This window comes from Malaya genurostris, chromosome 1 (assembly GCF_030247185.1).
Source record: "Malaya genurostris strain Urasoe2022 chromosome 1, Malgen_1.1, whole genome shotgun sequence".
NCBI classification, from domain to species: domain Eukaryota; kingdom Metazoa; phylum Arthropoda; class Insecta; order Diptera; family Culicidae; genus Malaya; species Malaya genurostris.
The window spans coordinates 73752347-73772365 of NC_080570.1; the positions used below are offsets into that span (position 1 = coordinate 73752347).

Sequence of the window (20019 nt, forward strand, 5' to 3'; positions counted from 1 at the left end):
AACAACGAACTTATATACTTCTTCGCTGTTTTCGTCTTTGCGAAAAAGATGATGGTTACGAAAACATGGCGGCCTAGTAGGGACTTGGGTTTTTATCGTGACGACACAAATGAACAAGTATTCATCCTTGACAGTTCAGCGGTACTGTTTACAAACAAGCTTAAACAAAAATCGAAGAGCACATCTAAAACAATCATCTTTACACTTTGCAACTAGTCACTTTTAATTAATAAATATAAAAAACGAACCGTATTCAATCGTGAACAAATGTTTTAAAACTTTATTTAGGCGATACGGATCGTAAATGGTCTGATCCAATTTGTCAATAAACAAAAAAAAAATTTCTATTTACAAACAGTACTGCTGAACTGTCAAAATGTGTTCATCCGATTGAGGTTAGCAGTGACGGTAAAAAACCTAATTAGGTTTTTTACTGTCACTGCTAACCTCAATCGGATGAACACATTTTGACAGTTCAGCAGTACTGTTTGTAAACAGAAATTTCTTTTGTTTGTTTATTGACAAATTGGATCAGACCATTTACGGTCCGTATCGCCTAAATAAAGTTTTAAAACATTTGTTCACGATTGAATACGGTTCGTTTTTTGATATTTATTAAATAAAAGTGACTAGTTGCAAAGTGTAAAGACGATTGTTTTAGATGTGCTCTTCGATTTTTGTTTAAGCTTGTTTGTAAACAGTACCGCTGAACTGTCAAGGATGAATACTTGTTCATTTGTGTCGTCACGATAAAAAACCTAATTAGGTTTTGCACGATGACGACACAAATGAACTGCCGATGAATCAAGTTCATCTTTGACAGTTGCCGTGTACTTGTTTTGTTTTGCGACTGCAAGTTAAAAATTGAAAAAATGACGAAAAAGTGTCTTTTAAAAAACGTATTCCACAGTGAAAATAACTAAAAAGATTGCACTGTATGTGTTTCCAGCATCAAGGAGCGATATATGTATGAATCTGTTAAGTGTGAGGCGAGTTGCAATTTTTACATTCGGACGATGAACTTCTGATGAACTTTTAAACTGTAAACAAGTACACGTCGACTGTCAAAAAAAGTTCATTCTGTTTATTTTTGTGAAGTTATGTCATGTTCGTGCAAAACCAAATATTAATATCAACTTATTTGAAATTTTTACCTGGCATCTCTGGTCCATCGTGAATCGCAGAGATGCCAGATCTGCAGATTTGTCTGTAAATCTGCAGATTTCGTAAATAGAAAATCGTGTTTTCCGCAGTTTTTCTAAAAAATTTACAGACTTTGAAAATTGTCGACGACCGTTTTGCTCGCCAAGTCAGTCAGAAGACATACTTGCTGACTGCATATTGTTTTTCGAATATACAGACTTTTGCAACCCTGTCTAAAGATATTTGACATTTTTTCCTGGCATCTCTGGTGATTCGTGAGCTGGTCGAAAAGTAAATTAACAATCATTTGCAGTTTGGCCCTTTTGTCGTGGAACTGTCGAATTGTCAGGTCCTGTGACAGGACTCCCTGCATTAGTCCATCTTATCTAGTCATATTGTTCTGTTAATTGGACAGTAATTTTGACGATTGGTCCACGTTGAATCGAGAACAAATTGGAATGAAACCATTTGTGGTTATACGGAAGCTAGAAACTCAAGACAACATCCAGTGTCAGAATGTGGTTAAAGATTTTATTATGGCCGGAGCTTGGGATGCATTTGTATCTTGTTTGTTCCGAGAGGTATGTGTTTTCCTTTTCACGAATATTAATTATGTCAGGTTGTGTATTGTACACAATATCCAACTATTTCAAACTTTCTTTTCTCAGATTACCCTCCAGCTAATCGTCATTGTCTGGGCCATAATGTTTATATTTTTTGGAATACCGCTTTTGATGTGCTGTATTGCAATACCTGTTGTAGTGGGTCTTATTTTATTTACTACTTATGGAAGTTACTTCAACAAAGCTAATGAATTAGCTATCAGAGGAGGCAATAAGCTTTGCTGGGTAGCGGAAATCTACGAGCCACGCGTTGTCAATGGGCTGGTAAAAAGTTTAGAAGTGGATCAATTTTATGACGATGTTCCAGAAATAGACAAAAACGAAGCAAACAAAATGAGGCGAAAAATAATTGGTACTATTAGTTGCAAGAGTCATTTGTTATTAGAGAATTCCGGCTGGATATACAGATTGGCTGTTTGCCCTAAGTATCCATTCAGAGATATTGCAGAGCATTTAATCAATCGAGTTCTAGTAAATGCTGTTGATAACCAGCTGCTTACGGTTGAAACATCAACTTCGGAATGTGATGAAAGCATTCGAGAAGTTTATCTCAAAATAGGGTAAGTTGATTGAAATATGTAGATACGTGGTATCTGAATTTAATATATATATATTTTTAGCTTTACACTACGTTTAGCTTACCACAAGCAGATCATCGGTAATACATTAAAAATAATGAAATCTCAGTTAGGAATCGATCCTTTCGAATGGAATCAAAGTCGAGAGCAAATCAATGTCGAATTGTAATAATATTGGTATCATATCGAACATCGTCTTTGAACATTTTTCCGAAACAGTAAGGACTTTTTCTATTTATACTAGTATACCAAATCTCAGTTGATTCTGCCGTGATACTCTTACTAGTACTAGATTTTTTTGTTGAACATTTTTAAGAATACAATATATGACCACTAATTCTGTCTCATGCTTAAATTGATTACGAAATTTTTCCTAAGCCTTGATATTATTGCTGTCTCACTCCGACACTGAAAATTTGATACTAATCATAGCGTACGATCTATAAACTTTCATCATTTTCAGAATTCCAATTTCAATAAAAAAAAATAACATTTCCAAAAAGTGATTGTGGTTGATATTGATACAAAGAATCATTTTACGATGCTATTATTTTATTTAATTACTACTAGAAACAAATAAAGTGTTACTTCAATCCCTTATAAACCCAAACGGTATCAATTCCATCGTTAATTATATTCACTGGCTTTAATGTTGGGAACGGGAACCGACAAGCGATAATAGTTGAATCTGGTTGTGCCTCAGTTTGTATTTTAAGCTCGAGATCACTCATCTATAATGCATATAAATTTAATGAACAATCAAGAATAACAAAAGTCTAATATTACCATCTGCTCGACACCAAAAACAACAATATTATCATAACGCGATATATTGAATTTCCAGAGATCATTCCTGAAGAACTTTGTTCTTCGAAATACGCCTTCTCTGAATGCTGCTAGTCTAGAATATAATATGAGCCAGTAGTTCAACTCTACACCATGGCTTTCTATATTGAGTGCTTTAGCAGCAGCTATTACAATTCGCCCATCGCCTGAGCCTATATCAAGAAGCTTACTTTGAGCACCAACAACTCGAACCGATGACAACGCATTTTGTATCTGTTTAGTTGTTGCTGGTACATATGGCAAGCAGTGTTTACGCAAAGCTGGTGCCACAAACGGATAACAGATAATGGATAATCCAAGAGCAGCACCTCCTAAAGTTTAAAGTTCTCAGGTTACACATGAACTGTACACTCCATATGAGATTACCTGTAAGCGCAATTAGTATTTTTCCAGAATTCGTTAAAATTTTAGATTGCTTCGACTCACTAAATGTTGATTCGAAAGTTCCTGAATTAAACTCATTTGTTGACATTTTTTAATTTGCTGTCTTTTCGACATGTGAGACTGCTAACGTTCCATCTGGTTTTGGTTGACATAATGACATTATTTACTTTTCTCATATTTTATGACACCTAATCAAAATCAGCTAATATTTCGATAGTCCCACGACATAGGGGCCTAACTGCAAAATGAGAGTCTCTCTTTGTTTACTTTCTCTTTTGATTATTACCGATCCATTACCAAAATTTTCTTGAAACAAATCGCTTTGATTATGTATTGATTTGAAAAAGCATATTAAATTGAAGTGGTGTTTACATATGAATCGATCGTACAAAATTTTATCAGTGTGAAACTCAGCGTTGCCAGGTCATTTTTCCAAAAATCTGTATTCGGTGCAAAAATCTATCAGTACACTGAGAAAAATACTATAGTAGCCGTAACCTGTTTGTCATGGTCTTTTCAACTATGTGCTGAGATTATTCACTATTTGTATTGTATAAAGTACTAGATAACAAAGACTATAACTTGAGAAGACTATTTGTACTTATGACTTTTCTGGTATGGTCATTCTAACAATGGTTGCCATCTCGAAACTAAGAACAAATAGATAAAATAACCATCACAAGTAAAGTGAAATCGCTCATGAAAATTGAGAAACGAAGTAGTTATTGCTAGTAAAGTGACATCGCTCATGAAAATTGAGAAACGAAATAGTTATTGCTACCATGTCAGTATGTTCTTCTTTACAATGTACAAATATTACCATGAGTACATATATAGTTGGCTAAAAGATTGTGAAGTTTAAAAACACATAAACACATGAACATAATCCATGTGATAACTACATAATCTTATAGTGTTTTTATGTATTTTATTGAGGCTGGCTATACAAATTGTCAATAAACGCATCTATTTTTTTATTGGCATAAAAAAGTTTTAGTATGGCTGAACATTTCGTACGTGTGTAACATAACTGGGGTGATGGATGCAAGGTTTTTGTATTTTGTGGTGGTGCATAATTTTTCATTTACATTGGTCTTGAAGGTAATTAATGTAAGTTTTATAGTCATACTCGTTTCCGTCGTTGAAATTGAACTTTTCAACTTGTTTTCAGTCCAGTCGAATCGTTATGTAAATAGACGCCTTGTATACGAAAAATTAGTCGCGGGGGAACAACATAAGCTCTTTATGACGGAAGAAGTAGCAAGATATCTCGCTGCGGTAATACTTCACCGGATAGTGATCCAGATTCCTGGATCAGCAACTGCAACCAGTAATTCGCCTACGTCAATCATCAACCTTTCAACGGACAACGGCGTAATGAGTGATGCAGCATTAAACTGATGTCACCACATGAGCTGAAGTGACAGATCCCAGTTCCAGACGGTTTATGTCGATCAGCGGACGTGAAAACGCACCGTTTCCGACTACGACTCGATGTACCTGCCATCGCAGCATGAGGATTTCTTCCTGATGAGAACCCTGAGTCAAATATCGCCATTCCCGTTGGAAGCTTGCTATCTGAACTGGGAAAACATTATCAGTGGAATCAGTAGCGGTGCGGTGGCGGTACGACGGTCCGTTCCGATCCACACCTCAACATGACTACTACGATGCTCGATGTCACTCCGATGCGTCCACGTAAGCAGTAACACGTTACTTCAACATAGGCAATATTATAAAATTTGATTCGAAAATAAAACAGATCATTAACGATTTTTTTCTAATTTTTCTAGTACTTAGTCGGATTTGAAATTCATTCAACTTTTAAACATTTGCGCATATTTTTTTGGCATTCAATATTGTCGAATCAACCATTGTTTTGAGTTTCGAAATAACTAGAAGTGAAAAGTCAAAAATACCATGTCGCTGGTTATAACAAAAAGAATAATGTAAAAAAAATGCAATCGTGGTTACGCTAACCATCATATTCGTAATAGTTATTCAGACAATATACTGTTCAATATTACTGCTCAAGAGGCAAAGCCTTATATAGTAAAAATGACCTTGACCATTGTTGAAATCACCTTATTGAATTGTCGGTTGAAAACCACTATACTCGCATGGTCAAAATTATCCCTGATATAGTAACTGGTACCATAACATTTTTTTGAGTGTACCATAATATTATCGGTATCAGAATCTCGTCAACAAAAGTTCACACGAATGTCACCAAAGTTCTATGTTATCAACGAAAATCGGTATTTATCTGTACGATCCGTGAATTATCGATATTTTGGGAGTGCATATCTGTATTGCGGTAGAGGTCAAATATCTGTATAAATGCCGATAAATCAGTAGACCCGGTAACGTTTGAAACTACCGATTTTTATTTTGACCATAGACCATAGATAGACCATAGACAGAACTACCCGTAATTATTTTTATTTGTGCAATATCAGGCCAGTTCGCAAAGGGAGGGGGGTTTACGGGATACGCATTCGTACAGGGCGCGCCAGAAGTACCGACTACCGCCGCTCTCAATACCGCGCATCTTTTCACTAGAGTAAAGCCCAATCCTCACATGGACAGGACGATTTTTTCCTCTTTGGCTTCGGCGTACGTAAGTGTTGATGTGCCGTCGACAGCAAAAATTGCAGGTTGTTCCCATCGTACCTCAGATTGACGATGTCTGAAGACTGGCTAAATGGTCTAGCCTCACTCAATATTCATCGTGAGTTAACTTCGGGAAGATGTATAACAAATGTTGAATGTTTCTCTCTCTGTGTGTATGCATGTGCACTTTTCAACGATTTTTTTTACGCGCTTAATCTCTCGAAAATGGCTGAACCGATTTCAACAAACTTAGGCTCGTTTGAAAGCTACTGTTGGGCATTAATCAAGTTCGAAGTTCAAATGGCTGTGACTTCTGGTTCCAAAGGTATAATAGTATAAGTGACGTAACCGACAAAACGCGTTGATTTTACCGCTAAATTTTCTCAAGGATAGCTGAATCGATTTCAACAAACGTTTGAAAACTATTATTAAGTCATTGATCAAGTTCTCGTGATGGTTGAACTGATTTTAACAAAGTTAGGCTCGTTCGGAAACTACTCTTGGTTCATTAAACAGGTTGGAAGTTCAAATGGCTGTCACGGTTCCGGATGGCATAAATTTCGTACATGTCAAAACTCATTACCGCTTAATTTTTTGTACGTGAATTCACCGATATCAATAATTATATACAAAATATTTTATTTTTATCTGTATAATTATTTCAGATAGTGACTTTTGGTTTGAGAAATGTAGTCGAATATGTGTCGCAACGTTGTGGAACAAAATTGTGGAAAACTTGATCGTATAAGCAATTAAAGGTTGTATGCGAATATTTAAAGAACTTTTTGTAAAGGACTATTCACACATTTCAGTTTCGTGACGGTTCAGTGAAAGTGCCTTCAGTGCTCCGTCAGTGTTCTTTTTTATCGGTACCCTTCCGTTCCGTTTCCGTGCTGTTTTCGTTCCGGCACAGCCAATGCAATGACATACCGACTTCAGTGAAAATGAAAAATATCGGTGACGACGAATTTGAGTTTGCCGGACGGACGCGACACTGACGGCGAGTTGCACTGAAACGGCACTGTGCCGGATAGGTGTGAATGCGCGCATAGAAAACGAATGAAATAATATCATTATCCGCGCACGGTGTCGTGCCGGCACTGAACTGGACTGGATATGTGTGAATAGTCCTTACGTGTCGGACCGGGCCCCAGGTTTCTCACCGTAGTTGTTTCCCTTTCTGAGCAGTCTAGATAGCCGTGTAGTGTCGGTAGCGGTTACCAAGTGGCTTAGAATAAAGATGGGTTTCAAATGATCAAAGCATTTAAAAAAATTCTATGGTTCGCTATAGGCGAATATAATCCAACATATTTGGTTTCTTCTAGTTGTTGTACGATAAGTTAATTGATAATAGATAGAGTAGCACAAATCAATCTCCAGCATAAACGTACAGCAACTAGGAATTTATCCAGATATCTGCAAGCTTCTATAATTAAACCCAGTCTTTGTTACCTTCAACAAGAACGGTATGACTAATCCACGTGAAATGCATCGAGCATGCATACTTGCAAATAGTGCTCTCAATGTATCTCTCATATCCAAGCTAACTCGGGATACTTATGCTGCCACAGTTGGTATGACTATTGATGGCATAGATAGAAAATATGGCCATTATTTGACATATTTGCCGCATAACCAACCATCATCAAGCGATGACTTCAAAAAGCTTTTATCATACCGCTGTAAAAGTGATTTACCGTTTATGATCGACAGTGACGTAAATGCTCACTATATCATTTAGGGCAATACAGATAATAATTCGAGAGGCTCTGATCTGATGGAGTTTAGGAGCAGAACAAACCTGCATATAGTCAATACAGGAACTTTTGCGAATTCTGGATGAGAGGGGTTTTAGGATTGAGAAGGATTGTCACATATAATCTCAAATCTAAACACTAGGACCTCTATGAAGAGGAATTGCCGACTAGATTTTACAGGTACCAACCAACAATTGAAACCCCAATTGATTAGGAAAATGTTGCCGACGAGACAAACTCACTCATAGTTGCAGCATATGAAGAGGCTTGTCCTCTTAGGATACCTTGGTGGAATTGAACTTGCTAGACTAAGCGAACTATGAAGAAGAGCTTGGCGACGCAGAGATGGGTCAGGCCACCTGGGTTCGATTCGAGGCGAATGATGTTAAAACCTCTATAATTGAAACAAAAAAAAAATTATTTACACACAGCATTTAGTCGTGTCTGATGGTTTTTTCTTCAAAATGTGACTATTCATTTTCAGTCCATCCATTTTGAGACATTCGATTAGAGGTTGGTGCACTCCGAGTGTATAACAGCCTGTTAAGTTCCTGTTTTTTCATTCGATACATAATTGATTCAATATAACATATATACCTGTGCATCAATTTGACATGCTCTTTTTCTGATTCTCCGACCGTAATACCGGTGCAATATATTCGAGTACACTATGTCAATCAACTCTATCAAGGCTTGAGAGTGCAGGGAGTGCTGCCAAAATTGTTCAAAGTGGACCCTTTGCTTTTCAATTTAAAAAAGTTTTACTCTTCACTAGACGGGGCCGAGTGACAATTAAAAATACAAAAGTAAACGCGAAACCATTTTCTGTCGTAATTTCTAACGATAAATTTGAGCGATATTTGTTGATGGTTTGATATAGTTTAACAGTCAATCGCTTTGAAAACATTTTACTTAAACATGTATGACAACGTCATTTCAATATTTCAATAGCATACCATTGAAAAAATTGTCTGAGTCGCTTTCACGAACCAATCACAGCATATCATAATCCTTTTGATATCTCCCGCACGGCCAACGGTTCCAATAGTTGCCTCACACCTCGCTTTTCATTCAATAATAGTTTTGCTTCGACCGGTGTAGGAAGGGTTAACGTCATGCATGAAAAAGTATCTCTCCATTCTGAGCCTTCACACAAAACGGAATCTATAAATACATGCTATCCCAATTTCCACTTTAGTCGTTGCCCGGTGCCTGCCTGCGAACGAAACAGGTAGCTTGACTAGTGAGTAGATGACAGAACGGAGTTACATTCATTCGCTCGCTGGATAGTCGCTTTTGCACTCTGTCTGCTGCACACCGTGTTCACTTGAGTAAATTGAATACCAATTAGATGTTTATTTGGATTCCCCGGTAACTACCAGGCCAATTTAGATCTATCAGCAATAAATTTTTCGGACCTATTTTGAATCGTTTGTGATTTGTTGATGGATTTGCCACATTCAACTCGATTAGCCATCCGCAGCACCTACCTTTCGAAAACACTAAGAACGCGTTGATCATCTGCCAACATAGTCCAGGTCTTGTGACCATAGAGAACAAGACCGGTTGTTCTCTATGGCCACAAGACTTGGACCTTTACTGAGCGTTTTATAAATGGTCAATTTCGTGCGGTGGCGTACTTTGCTCGATCGAAGGGTTTCTCTGAGTCCAAAGATCGCATGATTTCCAGCCAAAATATTCCTCTGAATTTTTCTGCTGGTATCATCATCGACGGTCACCAACTAGCCCAAATACACGAGCTCGTCAACCAAATCGATATCGTCACCGTCTATCAATATTCGTGGTGGGAGGCGTAGTTTTTCTTCCCTAGAGCCTCTTCCTCTCATGCATTTTGTTTTCGACACATTTATTGCCAGTCCGATACTTCTAGCTTCAGCTTAAAGTCCGATGTATATTTCCATCATCTTCTTAGGGTTACGTGTGACAATATCAACATCGTCAACGAAGCCAAAAAGCTGTACGGACTTTCTGAAGATCGTGTTGATCCTTGTTCTTTGTATCACATCTTCCAAAGCAATATTGAACAAGAGACAAGAGAGGCCATCACCTTAACGTAGCCTTCCCCGAGATTCTAAGGGACTCGAGAGCGTCCCAGTTACTCGGACGTAGCACATCACTCTATCCATCGTTGCTTTGACCAAATTCGTCAGTTCAACCGGAAAACCGTATACGTGCATAATGAGCCATAGCTGTTTTTGATCGACTGTATAGTATGCCGCTTTAAAGTCAATGAATAGGTGATGCGTGTGTACGTTATATTCACGACACTTCTGGAGTACTGGTTTCATCGCGAATATGTGATTTGTAGTGGCGCGGCCCCCCGTAAATCCCGCTTGGTACGTCCCAACGAGTTTCTTAGCTATTGGTGATAGACGACGGCAAAGAATTTGGGAGTGTACCTAGTAACAGTGTTTTGTAACTAGAACAAACCATTCCTCCCATCCTTTCCTGCGGTAGAATCTTTTCTTCCCAAATCTTAGAAATGATCCAGTGCAGCGCTCTAGCCAGTGCCTCTCCTCTTTGAGCTACTCGCCTGGCAATTGATCATTGCCCGCGGCTTTGTTGTTCCTCAGCAAAGCAATCTTCTCACTTATCTTCTACAGACCAGGTGCTGGAAATCAATCGTCGGCTGAGCGTGCACCCAGATTGATTCCTGTGTCGTTCTCTGCATCTTGTGTTTTGCCATTCAGATGCTCGTCAAAGTACTGCTTCCACCAGTCGATCACCTCACATTCGTTCGTGATAAGGTTACCACTGGTATCTTTGCACATTTCGGCCTGTGGCGTGTGGCCTCTACGTAAGCGGTTCATCTTCTCATAGATCCTCCGTGTATCATTCACACGGAAGAGCTGTTCCATCGCTTCGCGATCATAATCTTCTTGGTGGCGCTTTTTTCTCCGGAAAAACAAATTCTGTCTCATCCGCACCTCTCTGTATCGTTCCTCGTTCGCTGTTGTACGGTATTGTAGCATCCTCACCCTTGCTGCATTCTTCTTTTCGTCCAACTGCTGGCAATCACCGTCAAACCAGTCATTTCTTCGATTCAATAACGTACCTAGTACAGTTGCAGCAGTGCTACTTATGGCGGACCCTGTATTTCTCCAGCCATCTTCAAGAGTTGCCACGCCAAGTTGCTCTTCTGTTGGTAGCACCTGATGCGCGTATTCCTCGGCAGTACGATCGCTACGTAGCTGCGCGAGGTTGAGTCTCGGAGTTTCTGTGCGACGAGTGTTGTGCACCGTCGATAGTTTTGAGCGCATACATACCATGACAAAAAAGTGCTCCGAATCAATGTTTAAACTGCGGTAGGTGTGGACATTGATGTCGTCGAGGAAAAATCGGTCGTCGATTTGGTTTTCCGTACGCTGATCAGGCAATCTCCAAGTTGCTTTGTTTTTATCTTCGCGGTGGAAAAAGGTACTTTGGACTACCATTCCTCGGAAGGAAACAAAGTTTACGCATCGTTGGCCAGTGCAACAACTTCGAATTGGCGAGTCCGTGTGTAGTATTCGTTCACACCCTGGAAAACCTAGATATTTGCAGTTCCATATGCCGAGTTTCCAAAAAGTTACGCTTTTTTGGCAATTTTTGACTCACAGACTGCATCACTGCATCAGAATAAGATAAGAGAAATTCTTATGATAAACTATTCTCAAAGTTAGAAAATCAAATTACTGAAAAATTCGGATTTTGCTCTTGCTTTGAAGTTACAATGGTAGAATTTTATATTTTGTTGCTATTTTCTCATGCATGATTTTTGATATTTTAACTCTTATTTCAAACTAAATAATGTTGTTTTCTACCATTGAGATGTTTGGTTTTAATAATTGGTTTGCAAATCACTTCTACCCGGGCTGTTACTTATGTGTATGATATCTAAGCTGAACAGGGTAACTTAATCAGCTGCATGACATGCTAAATGATTGAACATGTTTTTCTTTTCATAATTTATTTTATTTATTTTTATAATTGTACCATATATGTTAATGTTATTTGCTGATTTTATTGATATTGCGACCGACCAAGCAAACTTATTTCATTCTTTGTGTGGTTTATATTCCACATCTGCTTACTACCTATCATAAGATTTCCGACAGTTTAAAAATCCATAATTCCAAGCGATTGGTGCACCCAAACTCATATACATTGACTAAAATTGTCAGTGCATAACTTAAGTTAAACCGTTAGAAGGCATCTTTTTTTTTACTCATATTAAGCAAAATTTATCAATTTCGCTAATTTACTCACCCCTCCGTGCACTTTTGCTGATCACAACAGAAATGATTTCCTGCATCGTTCATTTCCGAATTTACAAGAAGAAGCTTTACCATCAACAAATACACGTTTTCCTATAGAATGTAAACGTTTATTGTATAGATTTTTTCAGGAAATAGGGCAAAGCAGTAATATAATTAGGTATTTAAAAAATGCACTCATTGAAAATATTGGACGTCACATTCCAATAAAACGAATCAAAAGATTCAGAATAAAATGGTTAAAGCTATGAGTTAATCAAATTTTGTTTTAGGGCACATGACCGTTTTTATTATTTTTACGTTTCGTTTTTGACTCATCATCAGAAAAGACATTGCACTCCGTTGCAAAACAAAAAGTGTTCTATATATGAGTTCTATATATGAGTTGCACAGAATCAATCACAATCAATCAATCAATCAATCACATAATTTGATTTAAAAGGAAGCAGTCTTGGCATCACATTCCTTTAGTGGAATTTGGCCTTTCTGTTTCAAACGTCTTCGCAGCCGATTCTTAGCGTACACAATTATAGCATGGCTATTTATTAAGAATAAGGCTGAGTAAACGACAATAATAATAAAGATAATAATAATAATAATAATAATAATAATAATAATAATAATAATAATAATAATAATAATAATAATAATAATAATAATAATAATAATAATAATAATAATAATAATAATAATAATAATAATAATAATAATAATAATAATAATAATAATAATAATAATAACAATAGTAATAATAATAATAATGAAAATCACAAATTAAATTTTTCACAGTGGTCTACATAACCAACAGGCTATTATTCCTATTTGTTTTGCTAGACGGCATGGAGAGCGTGTCTCGGCAATTGAGAATGAAGCAAAGCGTATACAATCGTTTCTGGAGATAAGAATGGATCTCCCCTTTCGTCTGCATTTTGGCGGAAAATCGCTCCAAGCATGTCCCATGTGGCGGACGAGCATCCCATCTATCAGCAGCGTCAGGATGAGAGCTTTCCAACTTTTCAGGCTCTGTTTTTGTTTGCCGTCTCACTGGAATTTAATCATTCGGAGATGAGATGAGCAAAAACGTCCCGTTCAGTTCGTGTCGGATGCTGGATCGGTTCGGTCGTGTTTTCTGAAAACGCTTTTCCCTCGACCCACGGCTTGAGTGTTAGGCACTGTTTTTTGTGTCTATTCACTATCATTGCTTCTCGTGCTGTTTTTCTATTTTTTGCGAAACTGCTCCCTTCTCTTATCAGTGAACATATCTTCCTGCCAGCCAGTGGCAATGTGTATGCCAGTGTCTGTTTGTGTACTCCTTTATCAATAAAGATTGTCCTTTTTCTTGATTTCGTGAAGATTCTTCTGTTTTGGATGTGAAATTTTCTTCTCGGATAAGAATATCCTTTCGATTACCGAAAGTAGCAGTGTGTGAAGGAAAGAATTTACTACTCTCAATTCTAAAAAGCGTGTATATCGACGCAGTGAAGTGATTTTGATTTTATCTTGTTCTTCACATCTATTACGAACTGTGCGAGTGTTACAAGTGAAAAGGAAATGTATCTACACAGTCTTACCGCTTATCCTTGGAATTGAGCAGGGAAATACGTTTCTATGTGAGAATTGGTATAGACTTTTTTCCTATCAGTTGAGAAGTGACTACGATTATCAACGCACTAGCAGATGATTGTGCGAGTATTGAAAGCTGCGTAAATTCAATTCAATGAATTTGAAAGCTCACAACAATTATTTTTTACACACATTTGTGATTACGTGGTATAGTCAGTTCTTTATGTGGCAAGTAGAAATCAAGGATCTGTAATTCAGATTTCACAGTCGAAGTTGTGCTTAATGCAAATACATTTCAACGGAATATGTTTCCGACATGTTTTGGATTGTTAGAAATGTTATAAAGTACAAACTTATTATAATCTATGTATCAATGTTTTCTTGGGTTTCATAATACATATGAAAAAGAAAAACCATCTAAAAAAAACTCAAAACAAGAGGGAATAATACACGCTCCTGAGGGTATATCGTCGTACCTTACCTATATAAAGATTATCGTTAGATTGTCACCTATCACCAATATTGCTCTACTAAACAACAAAACAAACTTATCCAGCGTATAGACAAAAATATTCAAAATCAATTCAGAGAATTTAAACAAACGCAGGATAAACAAGCATAAGAGTTTAAACGAGTGAAGAAACAAGCATCAGAATTTCTACCGTTGGTGTGATAATATTTGCATCTTTAAGCAATGTCAAAATTTAAAAACAAATTTTAAAAATGTTGTTGCAATTACGGTCTTTACACGCTTCCTGAACGCACAGCAAGTCCTAATAATGTCTGGATCCATTTCTCTCCAGGTACGGGTAAATGTTTTTTAAGACTTGCTATATCCAGTGGATTAAGATCGGAACTGGATGGCGGCCCATAACGGAATATGAACCTGTTGAATTAAACATTTGGTTTATGACCGTACTGTCATTGAATCACGGATGAACATACTTGAGAATTGCAAAATGTCCATTAAATAACCTAATTTTACAAGGATCACTGAAATCTGCTGCAAATATACTCATGATAGAATACAGGGACGTAGATTTTCATTTACAAGTAACTAAAGCAAATAAATCTATACACGTATTGTTTGTGTATTGTTAATAGACGATGTCCAGAACTTTGAGAGGTGTTTTGCAGTGTAAATGCACCGTAGTTCAACTGACCAGCTGTTTTGTAAATAAGACATATCACCCCTCGTATCCATTCCTGTGATGAAAACCCAACCATCTGACACGGTTATGAAACGTTTTACTAAATGCTTATCAACGATACAAACAGCTGCATGTTTGAAGTTATGATTTTTGTCTCATTAGAATTCCTGAAAGAGATTTTGAATACTAGTTCCGGTACTATCGAAACCACATTCCGAGGACCGGTATAGCCATCAACTAACACAAGTTTTCAAGTTGTTTACATCGTCACTTTGTAGTTCTGGAACCGCATAAATTTTACGGATTCCGTAATACCTTTCATTTGGATCTAAAGTTGATCAAAAAATCGGTTCGGACATCGTGTGCTTAATCCTCCTAGCAGTGCGATGATACCTTTTTTATCAATCAGCATGTATTTTTCGCGCGAATATTCTTCGTTGTATTTAGCTTTTATGAAATATTTTAATGACCGTCGTTTTAAATGAATTGTAATTAAAATTTTGGAACTGCAAGACGAATCGAAGATAGAAATTTTATGAAACCTTAAAATTATTCCTTTCAATCTAAAAGTGTGACAATCGACATTCCATGAGATGTAGAAAAGAGTACCTTGCTTACTTACTCTTACTCTTTCAGTCGTAGACCACGCGGGTCTCTGCTGTATACAGGAGGCGTCTCCATTCAACTCGGTTCATGGCTGTTCGCCGTCAGCCTCGGTAGCTGCGAAGGGTCCGCAGGTCATCCTCAATTTGATCGATCCATCTTGCCCGCTGCGCGCCTCTTCTTCTTATATCGGTCGGATCATTATCGAGAATCATTTTAACCGGGTTGTTCTCCGACATTCTAACAACATGCCCGGCCCACCGTAACTGCCCGACCTTGGCCATTTGGACGAAGGTTGGTCTTCCCAGCAACTGGTGCAGTTCATGGTTCATTCGCCTTCTCCACGTACCGTCTTCCATCCGCACTCCACCGAAGATGATTCGCAACACCTTCCATTCAAAAACACCAAGTGCGCGTTGATCCTCCGCAAGCATTGTCCAGGACTCGTGCTGTAGTCTAATCAGCGTTTTGTAAATAGTTAACTTCGTACGACGGCGAATTTTGCTCGATCGAAGCGTCCTGCGCAGTCCAAAGTAAGTACGATTTCCTGACAATATGCGTCTCTGAATTTCTCTGCTGGTGTCATTATTGGCAGTCACCAGTGAGCCCAAGTACACGAACTCGTCGACCATTTCGATTTCATCACCACCAATCAGAACTCGTAATGGGTGGCTGACGTCATCTTCTCTCGAGCCCCTGCCTTTCATGTACTTTGTCTTTGACACATTGATGTCTAGTCCGATCCGCTTGGCCTCAGCTTTTAGTCCGATGTACGTATCTTCCATCTTCTCAAAGTTGCGTGCTATAATATCGATATCATCAGCGAAACCAAGTAGCTGGACGGACTTTCTGGAAATCGTGCCACTCGTGTCTATCCTCGCTCTTCTTATCACACCCTCCAAAGCAATGTTGAATAGCAGACACGAAAGGCCATCACCTTGCCGTAGCCCTCTGCGAGTTTCGAAGGGACTCGAGTTTATCCCCGATACTCGAACAACGCACATCACTCGATCCATCATAGCCTTGACCAATCGTATCAGTTTGTCCGGGAATCCGTAGTCGTGCATGATTTTCCATACCTGGTCTCGATCGATTGTGTCGTAGGCTGATTTGAAATCGATGAATAAGTGATGTGTGGGCACATTGTATTCGCGGCACTTTTGCAACACCTGGCGGATGGCGAACACTTGGTCCGTGATAGCGCGTTCGCCCATAAATCCTGCCTGATATTGTCCCACGAATTCGTTTGCAATCGGTGAAAGTCGACGGCATAAGATTTGGGAGAGCACCTTGTAGGCGGCGTTCAGCAGAGTTATCGCGCGGTAATTGCAGCAATTCAGCTTATCGCCCTTTTTGTAGATGAGACACACGATTCCTTCCATCCATTCCTCCGGTAAAATCTCGTCCTCCCAGATCTTGGTAACGACCCAGTGCAGTGCTTTCACTAGTGCATTACCACCGTGTTTTAGTAGCTCGCTTGGTAGTTGGTCAACGCCAGCGGCCTCATTATTTTTCAACCGGCTTACCACCTCCTCCATTTCTTGGAGGTCTGGGACCGGCAGTCTATCGTCCTCCGCACGCGATCCCAAGTTCGTTACCGCGCCGCCTCTTTCGTATTCCGCCACATTGCCATTGAGGTGCTCGTCGAAATACTGCCGCCACCTCTCGATCACCTCACAGACGTTCGTGAGAAGAACCCCGTTGGTGTCCTTGCACATATCGGCCTGTGGCACATGGCCTCTGCGCGAACGGTTCACCTTCTCGTAGAACTTCCTTGTGTCATTAGAACGGAGCAGCTGTTCCATCGCTTCGCGATCTCGGTCTTCCTGATGGCGCTTTTTTCTACGGGATACCGAGTTTAGTCTGTTCCGCGCCTGTCTGTATCGCTCCTCGTTTGCTCTCGTCGGATGTTGCAGCTTGCTCACCCAAGCAACATTTTTCTCGGCCACTAACTGTTCACATTCGTCGTCGAACCAGTCGTTCCTTACGTTCGGAGCCACCGTACCTAACGTTGCTGATGCAGTGCTACCTATGGCAGAACGGGTGTCTCTCCAGCCATCTTCAAGAGTAGCTGCACCAAGCTGCTTTTCCGTTGGTAGTGCCACTGCCAACTGCTGCGTGTAATCTTGGGCTACTCCAGCATCCCGGAGCCGCGCGATGTTAAACCGCCATGTTCGGTTTCGACGTTGGGTAGCCACCGTCGAAAGTTTTGAGCGCATGCATACAGCAACCAGGTAGTGGTCCGAATCTATATTCGCACTGCGGTAGGTGCGAACATTGTTGATGTCCGAGAAAAAAATTCCGTCGATCAAAACGTGGTCGATTTGGTTTTCGGTCTGTTGGTCAGGTGATCTCCAGGTAGATTTGTGGATATCCTTGCGGGGAAAGAAGGTGCTTCTGACTACCATTCCTCGGGAGGCCGCAAAGTTGACACATCGTTGGCCGTTGTTACTCGATGCGGCATGCAGGCTGTTCGGCCCGATTACCGGTCAGTACATTGCCTCCCTTCCTACCTGGGCATTCATGTCACCGATGACAATTTTTACGTCTCTGCGTGGGCAGCCGTCATAGGCTTGTTCCAGCTGCACGTAGAACGGTTCTTTCTCGTCATCGGGTCTCCCTTCATGTAGGCAGTGCACGTTGATGATGCTGTAGTTGAAGAAACGGCCTTTAATTCTCAACTTACACATCCTAGCGTTGATCGGCTGCCACCCAATCACTCGCTGACGCATCTTGCCCAGCACTATAAAGTCAGTTCCCAGCTCGTTCTTGTGCCACAGCTTTGGTTGAAGGTAGCCGCTCGATGTCCGCTTTTCCACATCTTCTGTCCCATCCAACAAAGCTCCTGCAGCGCTACGACGTCGAAGCTGCGAGGATTTAGTTCGTCGTATATTACCCTGTCGCAGCCTCCGAAACCTAGCGACTTGCAGTTCCATGTTCCAAGTTTCCAATCGTAGTCCTTATTTCGTCGCGTGGGTCTATGCCGATTGTTCCGGGTCATATTCTCTCCTATATTATTCGTAATAGATGTTTTACGGGCGGCTTATTGGGCCTACGCCAACCCCCTGTCTCGCCGGAGGATCATCGTGCTTGCTCTGTTTAACGTCCCACTAGCACTAGGACGATCCCGTTGGTGTGGTTGCCACCTTGGATTTAGCTGGACGGGATACAGTATTTCATACTCAGCCGCTGGATACCAGAACAGACGCTGTTTGAAGCCGCTCCTAACATGGAGTACAGACGCTCCGACATCCTTTGAAGAGGACCCCCTACCCTGTCAGCATACGACCAAGGTCCCACCGGGGTTGGTTACCCGATCTTTCCTATGGTTGCTCGTACCCCAGCCAGCACCGCGGGGAGGTAGGGATAGGAGTTACTGGACAAGAGGCTAAAAGCCACACTGGGGACTGAATTACGCATTGTCCAGTCGTTTACCAACCAAGTACCTCTTTAAAGCTTTTGTCATAATTTATGGAACTTCCAGAAACGGTATTCAGAGACCAGTATAACCAAAAATTGTTCGTATGCCGAATTAGTATGACGAATAAATTGAAACAGTTTTGAGTCTCCCTGTAATTTCTAAACTGGAAGTCGGAATGGTATAAAATTCACCGATTTTGTATGGGACCATAAGTTTATTTTAATATGAATTTTTGTATATTGAATTCGTTTTGCCCTTCTTTCAGCTTCTCTATTTCCGATACTTTCGGAAACGATATTCGAATATCGGTGTAGCCGAAGTCAGTTAAATTCGCCTAATGGATTGTTAACCATTTCACTATATTCGAAATTTTTGAAAATCAGTGTAGCCATCTAAGAGAAATCGTAGTGCGTTTCACAAAAAAATTTTAAGGTACCTACCGAGATCGGAAACCAAATACCGGTAAAACTAAAATAAGTTTATTTGGTCGTCGACTCTAAAATTATGTGAGCCCGGTAAGCCCGATAAATTTTTGTTAAATTTTTACACTAATCACCCTGTATCTCCTGATCGGAAGTCGGATCTAATTAAAAAAACAAGCAGTTTTTCATGAGACCTTAAGACCCTTTATTTGAATGTTAGATGGGCGAAATCGGTTCAGCCATCTACGAGCAAAATGAATGGCATTATTTTAATTTCAACACATATATCATCCTGAGGTTCCGGAACCAGAAGTCCAATTCAAATGAAATTCAGAAACCTTTTATGAGAGCATGAGACTGTTTGGAAATACTGCCACGTTTCTAATACATATGTCATGTTTGAACGATTATGTTGCGAAAACGAACCGTACTAAAATCGAAACGTCATGAAAAGGGTGCTGTGCATAGTCTTTTAGGTGCTAAGAAACAATTACATAAAACAGTATTGAAAATCGTCTTTCACTTTGCTCCGAAACATCGCTTTATCATCAAGCGCGTAAAACTCCTACTACTGGAATAAGACGAAAAGTCGCTCACACAAAAATATCGATATCTCCGTTAAAAAGAACGGATTTTAA

At 39.5% G+C, this 20019-nt stretch overlaps 3 protein-coding genes and 1 long non-coding RNA gene across 12 annotated transcripts in view; 3 read left to right on the forward strand and 1 right to left on the reverse strand.

Annotated features, from left to right (window-relative positions):
- The first annotated feature begins 1462 nt into the window (after positions 1–1462).
- Positions 1463–2681, forward strand: LOC131440475 (uncharacterized). The gene is made up of 3 exons (XM_058611778.1): positions 1463–1724; positions 1812–2326; positions 2387–2681. Exons 1-3 carry the CDS (start codon positions 1602–1604, stop codon positions 2511–2513), a joined length of 765 nt encoding a protein of 254 aa, XP_058467761.1. The 5' UTR covers positions 1463–1601; the 3' UTR covers positions 2514–2681.
- Positions 2336–3942, reverse strand: LOC131440476 (ATP synthase subunit C lysine N-methyltransferase). Its single transcript, XM_058611779.1, has 4 exons — positions 3872–3942; positions 3557–3812; positions 3131–3501; positions 2336–3075 (listed from the first exon to the last, which is right to left on the reverse strand). The coding sequence occupies exons 2-4, from the start codon at positions 3660–3662 to the stop codon at positions 2929–2931; spliced, it is 624 nt and encodes a 207-aa protein (XP_058467762.1). The 5' UTR covers positions 3663–3812; positions 3872–3942; the 3' UTR covers positions 2336–2928.
- A 269-nt stretch (positions 3943–4211) lies between these two features.
- LOC131438378 (uncharacterized) lies at positions 4212–4931 on the forward strand. The gene is made up of 3 exons (XR_009230932.1): positions 4212–4358; positions 4566–4684; positions 4746–4931. It is a non-coding gene; the product is annotated as an uncharacterized LOC131438378 (long non-coding RNA).
- Positions 4932–13328: 8397 nt separating this feature from the next.
- Positions 13329–20019, forward strand: part of LOC131440477 (protein tolkin-like) — a 79772-nt gene continuing 73081 nt past the window's right edge. For 4 of the 9 annotated variants that reach the window (XM_058611780.1, XM_058611781.1, XM_058611783.1 and 1 more), the window contains exon 1: positions 13329–13831. The gene's annotated coding sequence lies outside the window, so the exon portion shown is untranslated. Of the gene's footprint in view, positions 13842–19224; positions 19475–20019 lie in introns of those variants that run through there. The other 5 variants (XM_058611782.1, XM_058611784.1, XM_058611787.1 and 2 more) reach the window with 2 other exon arrangements.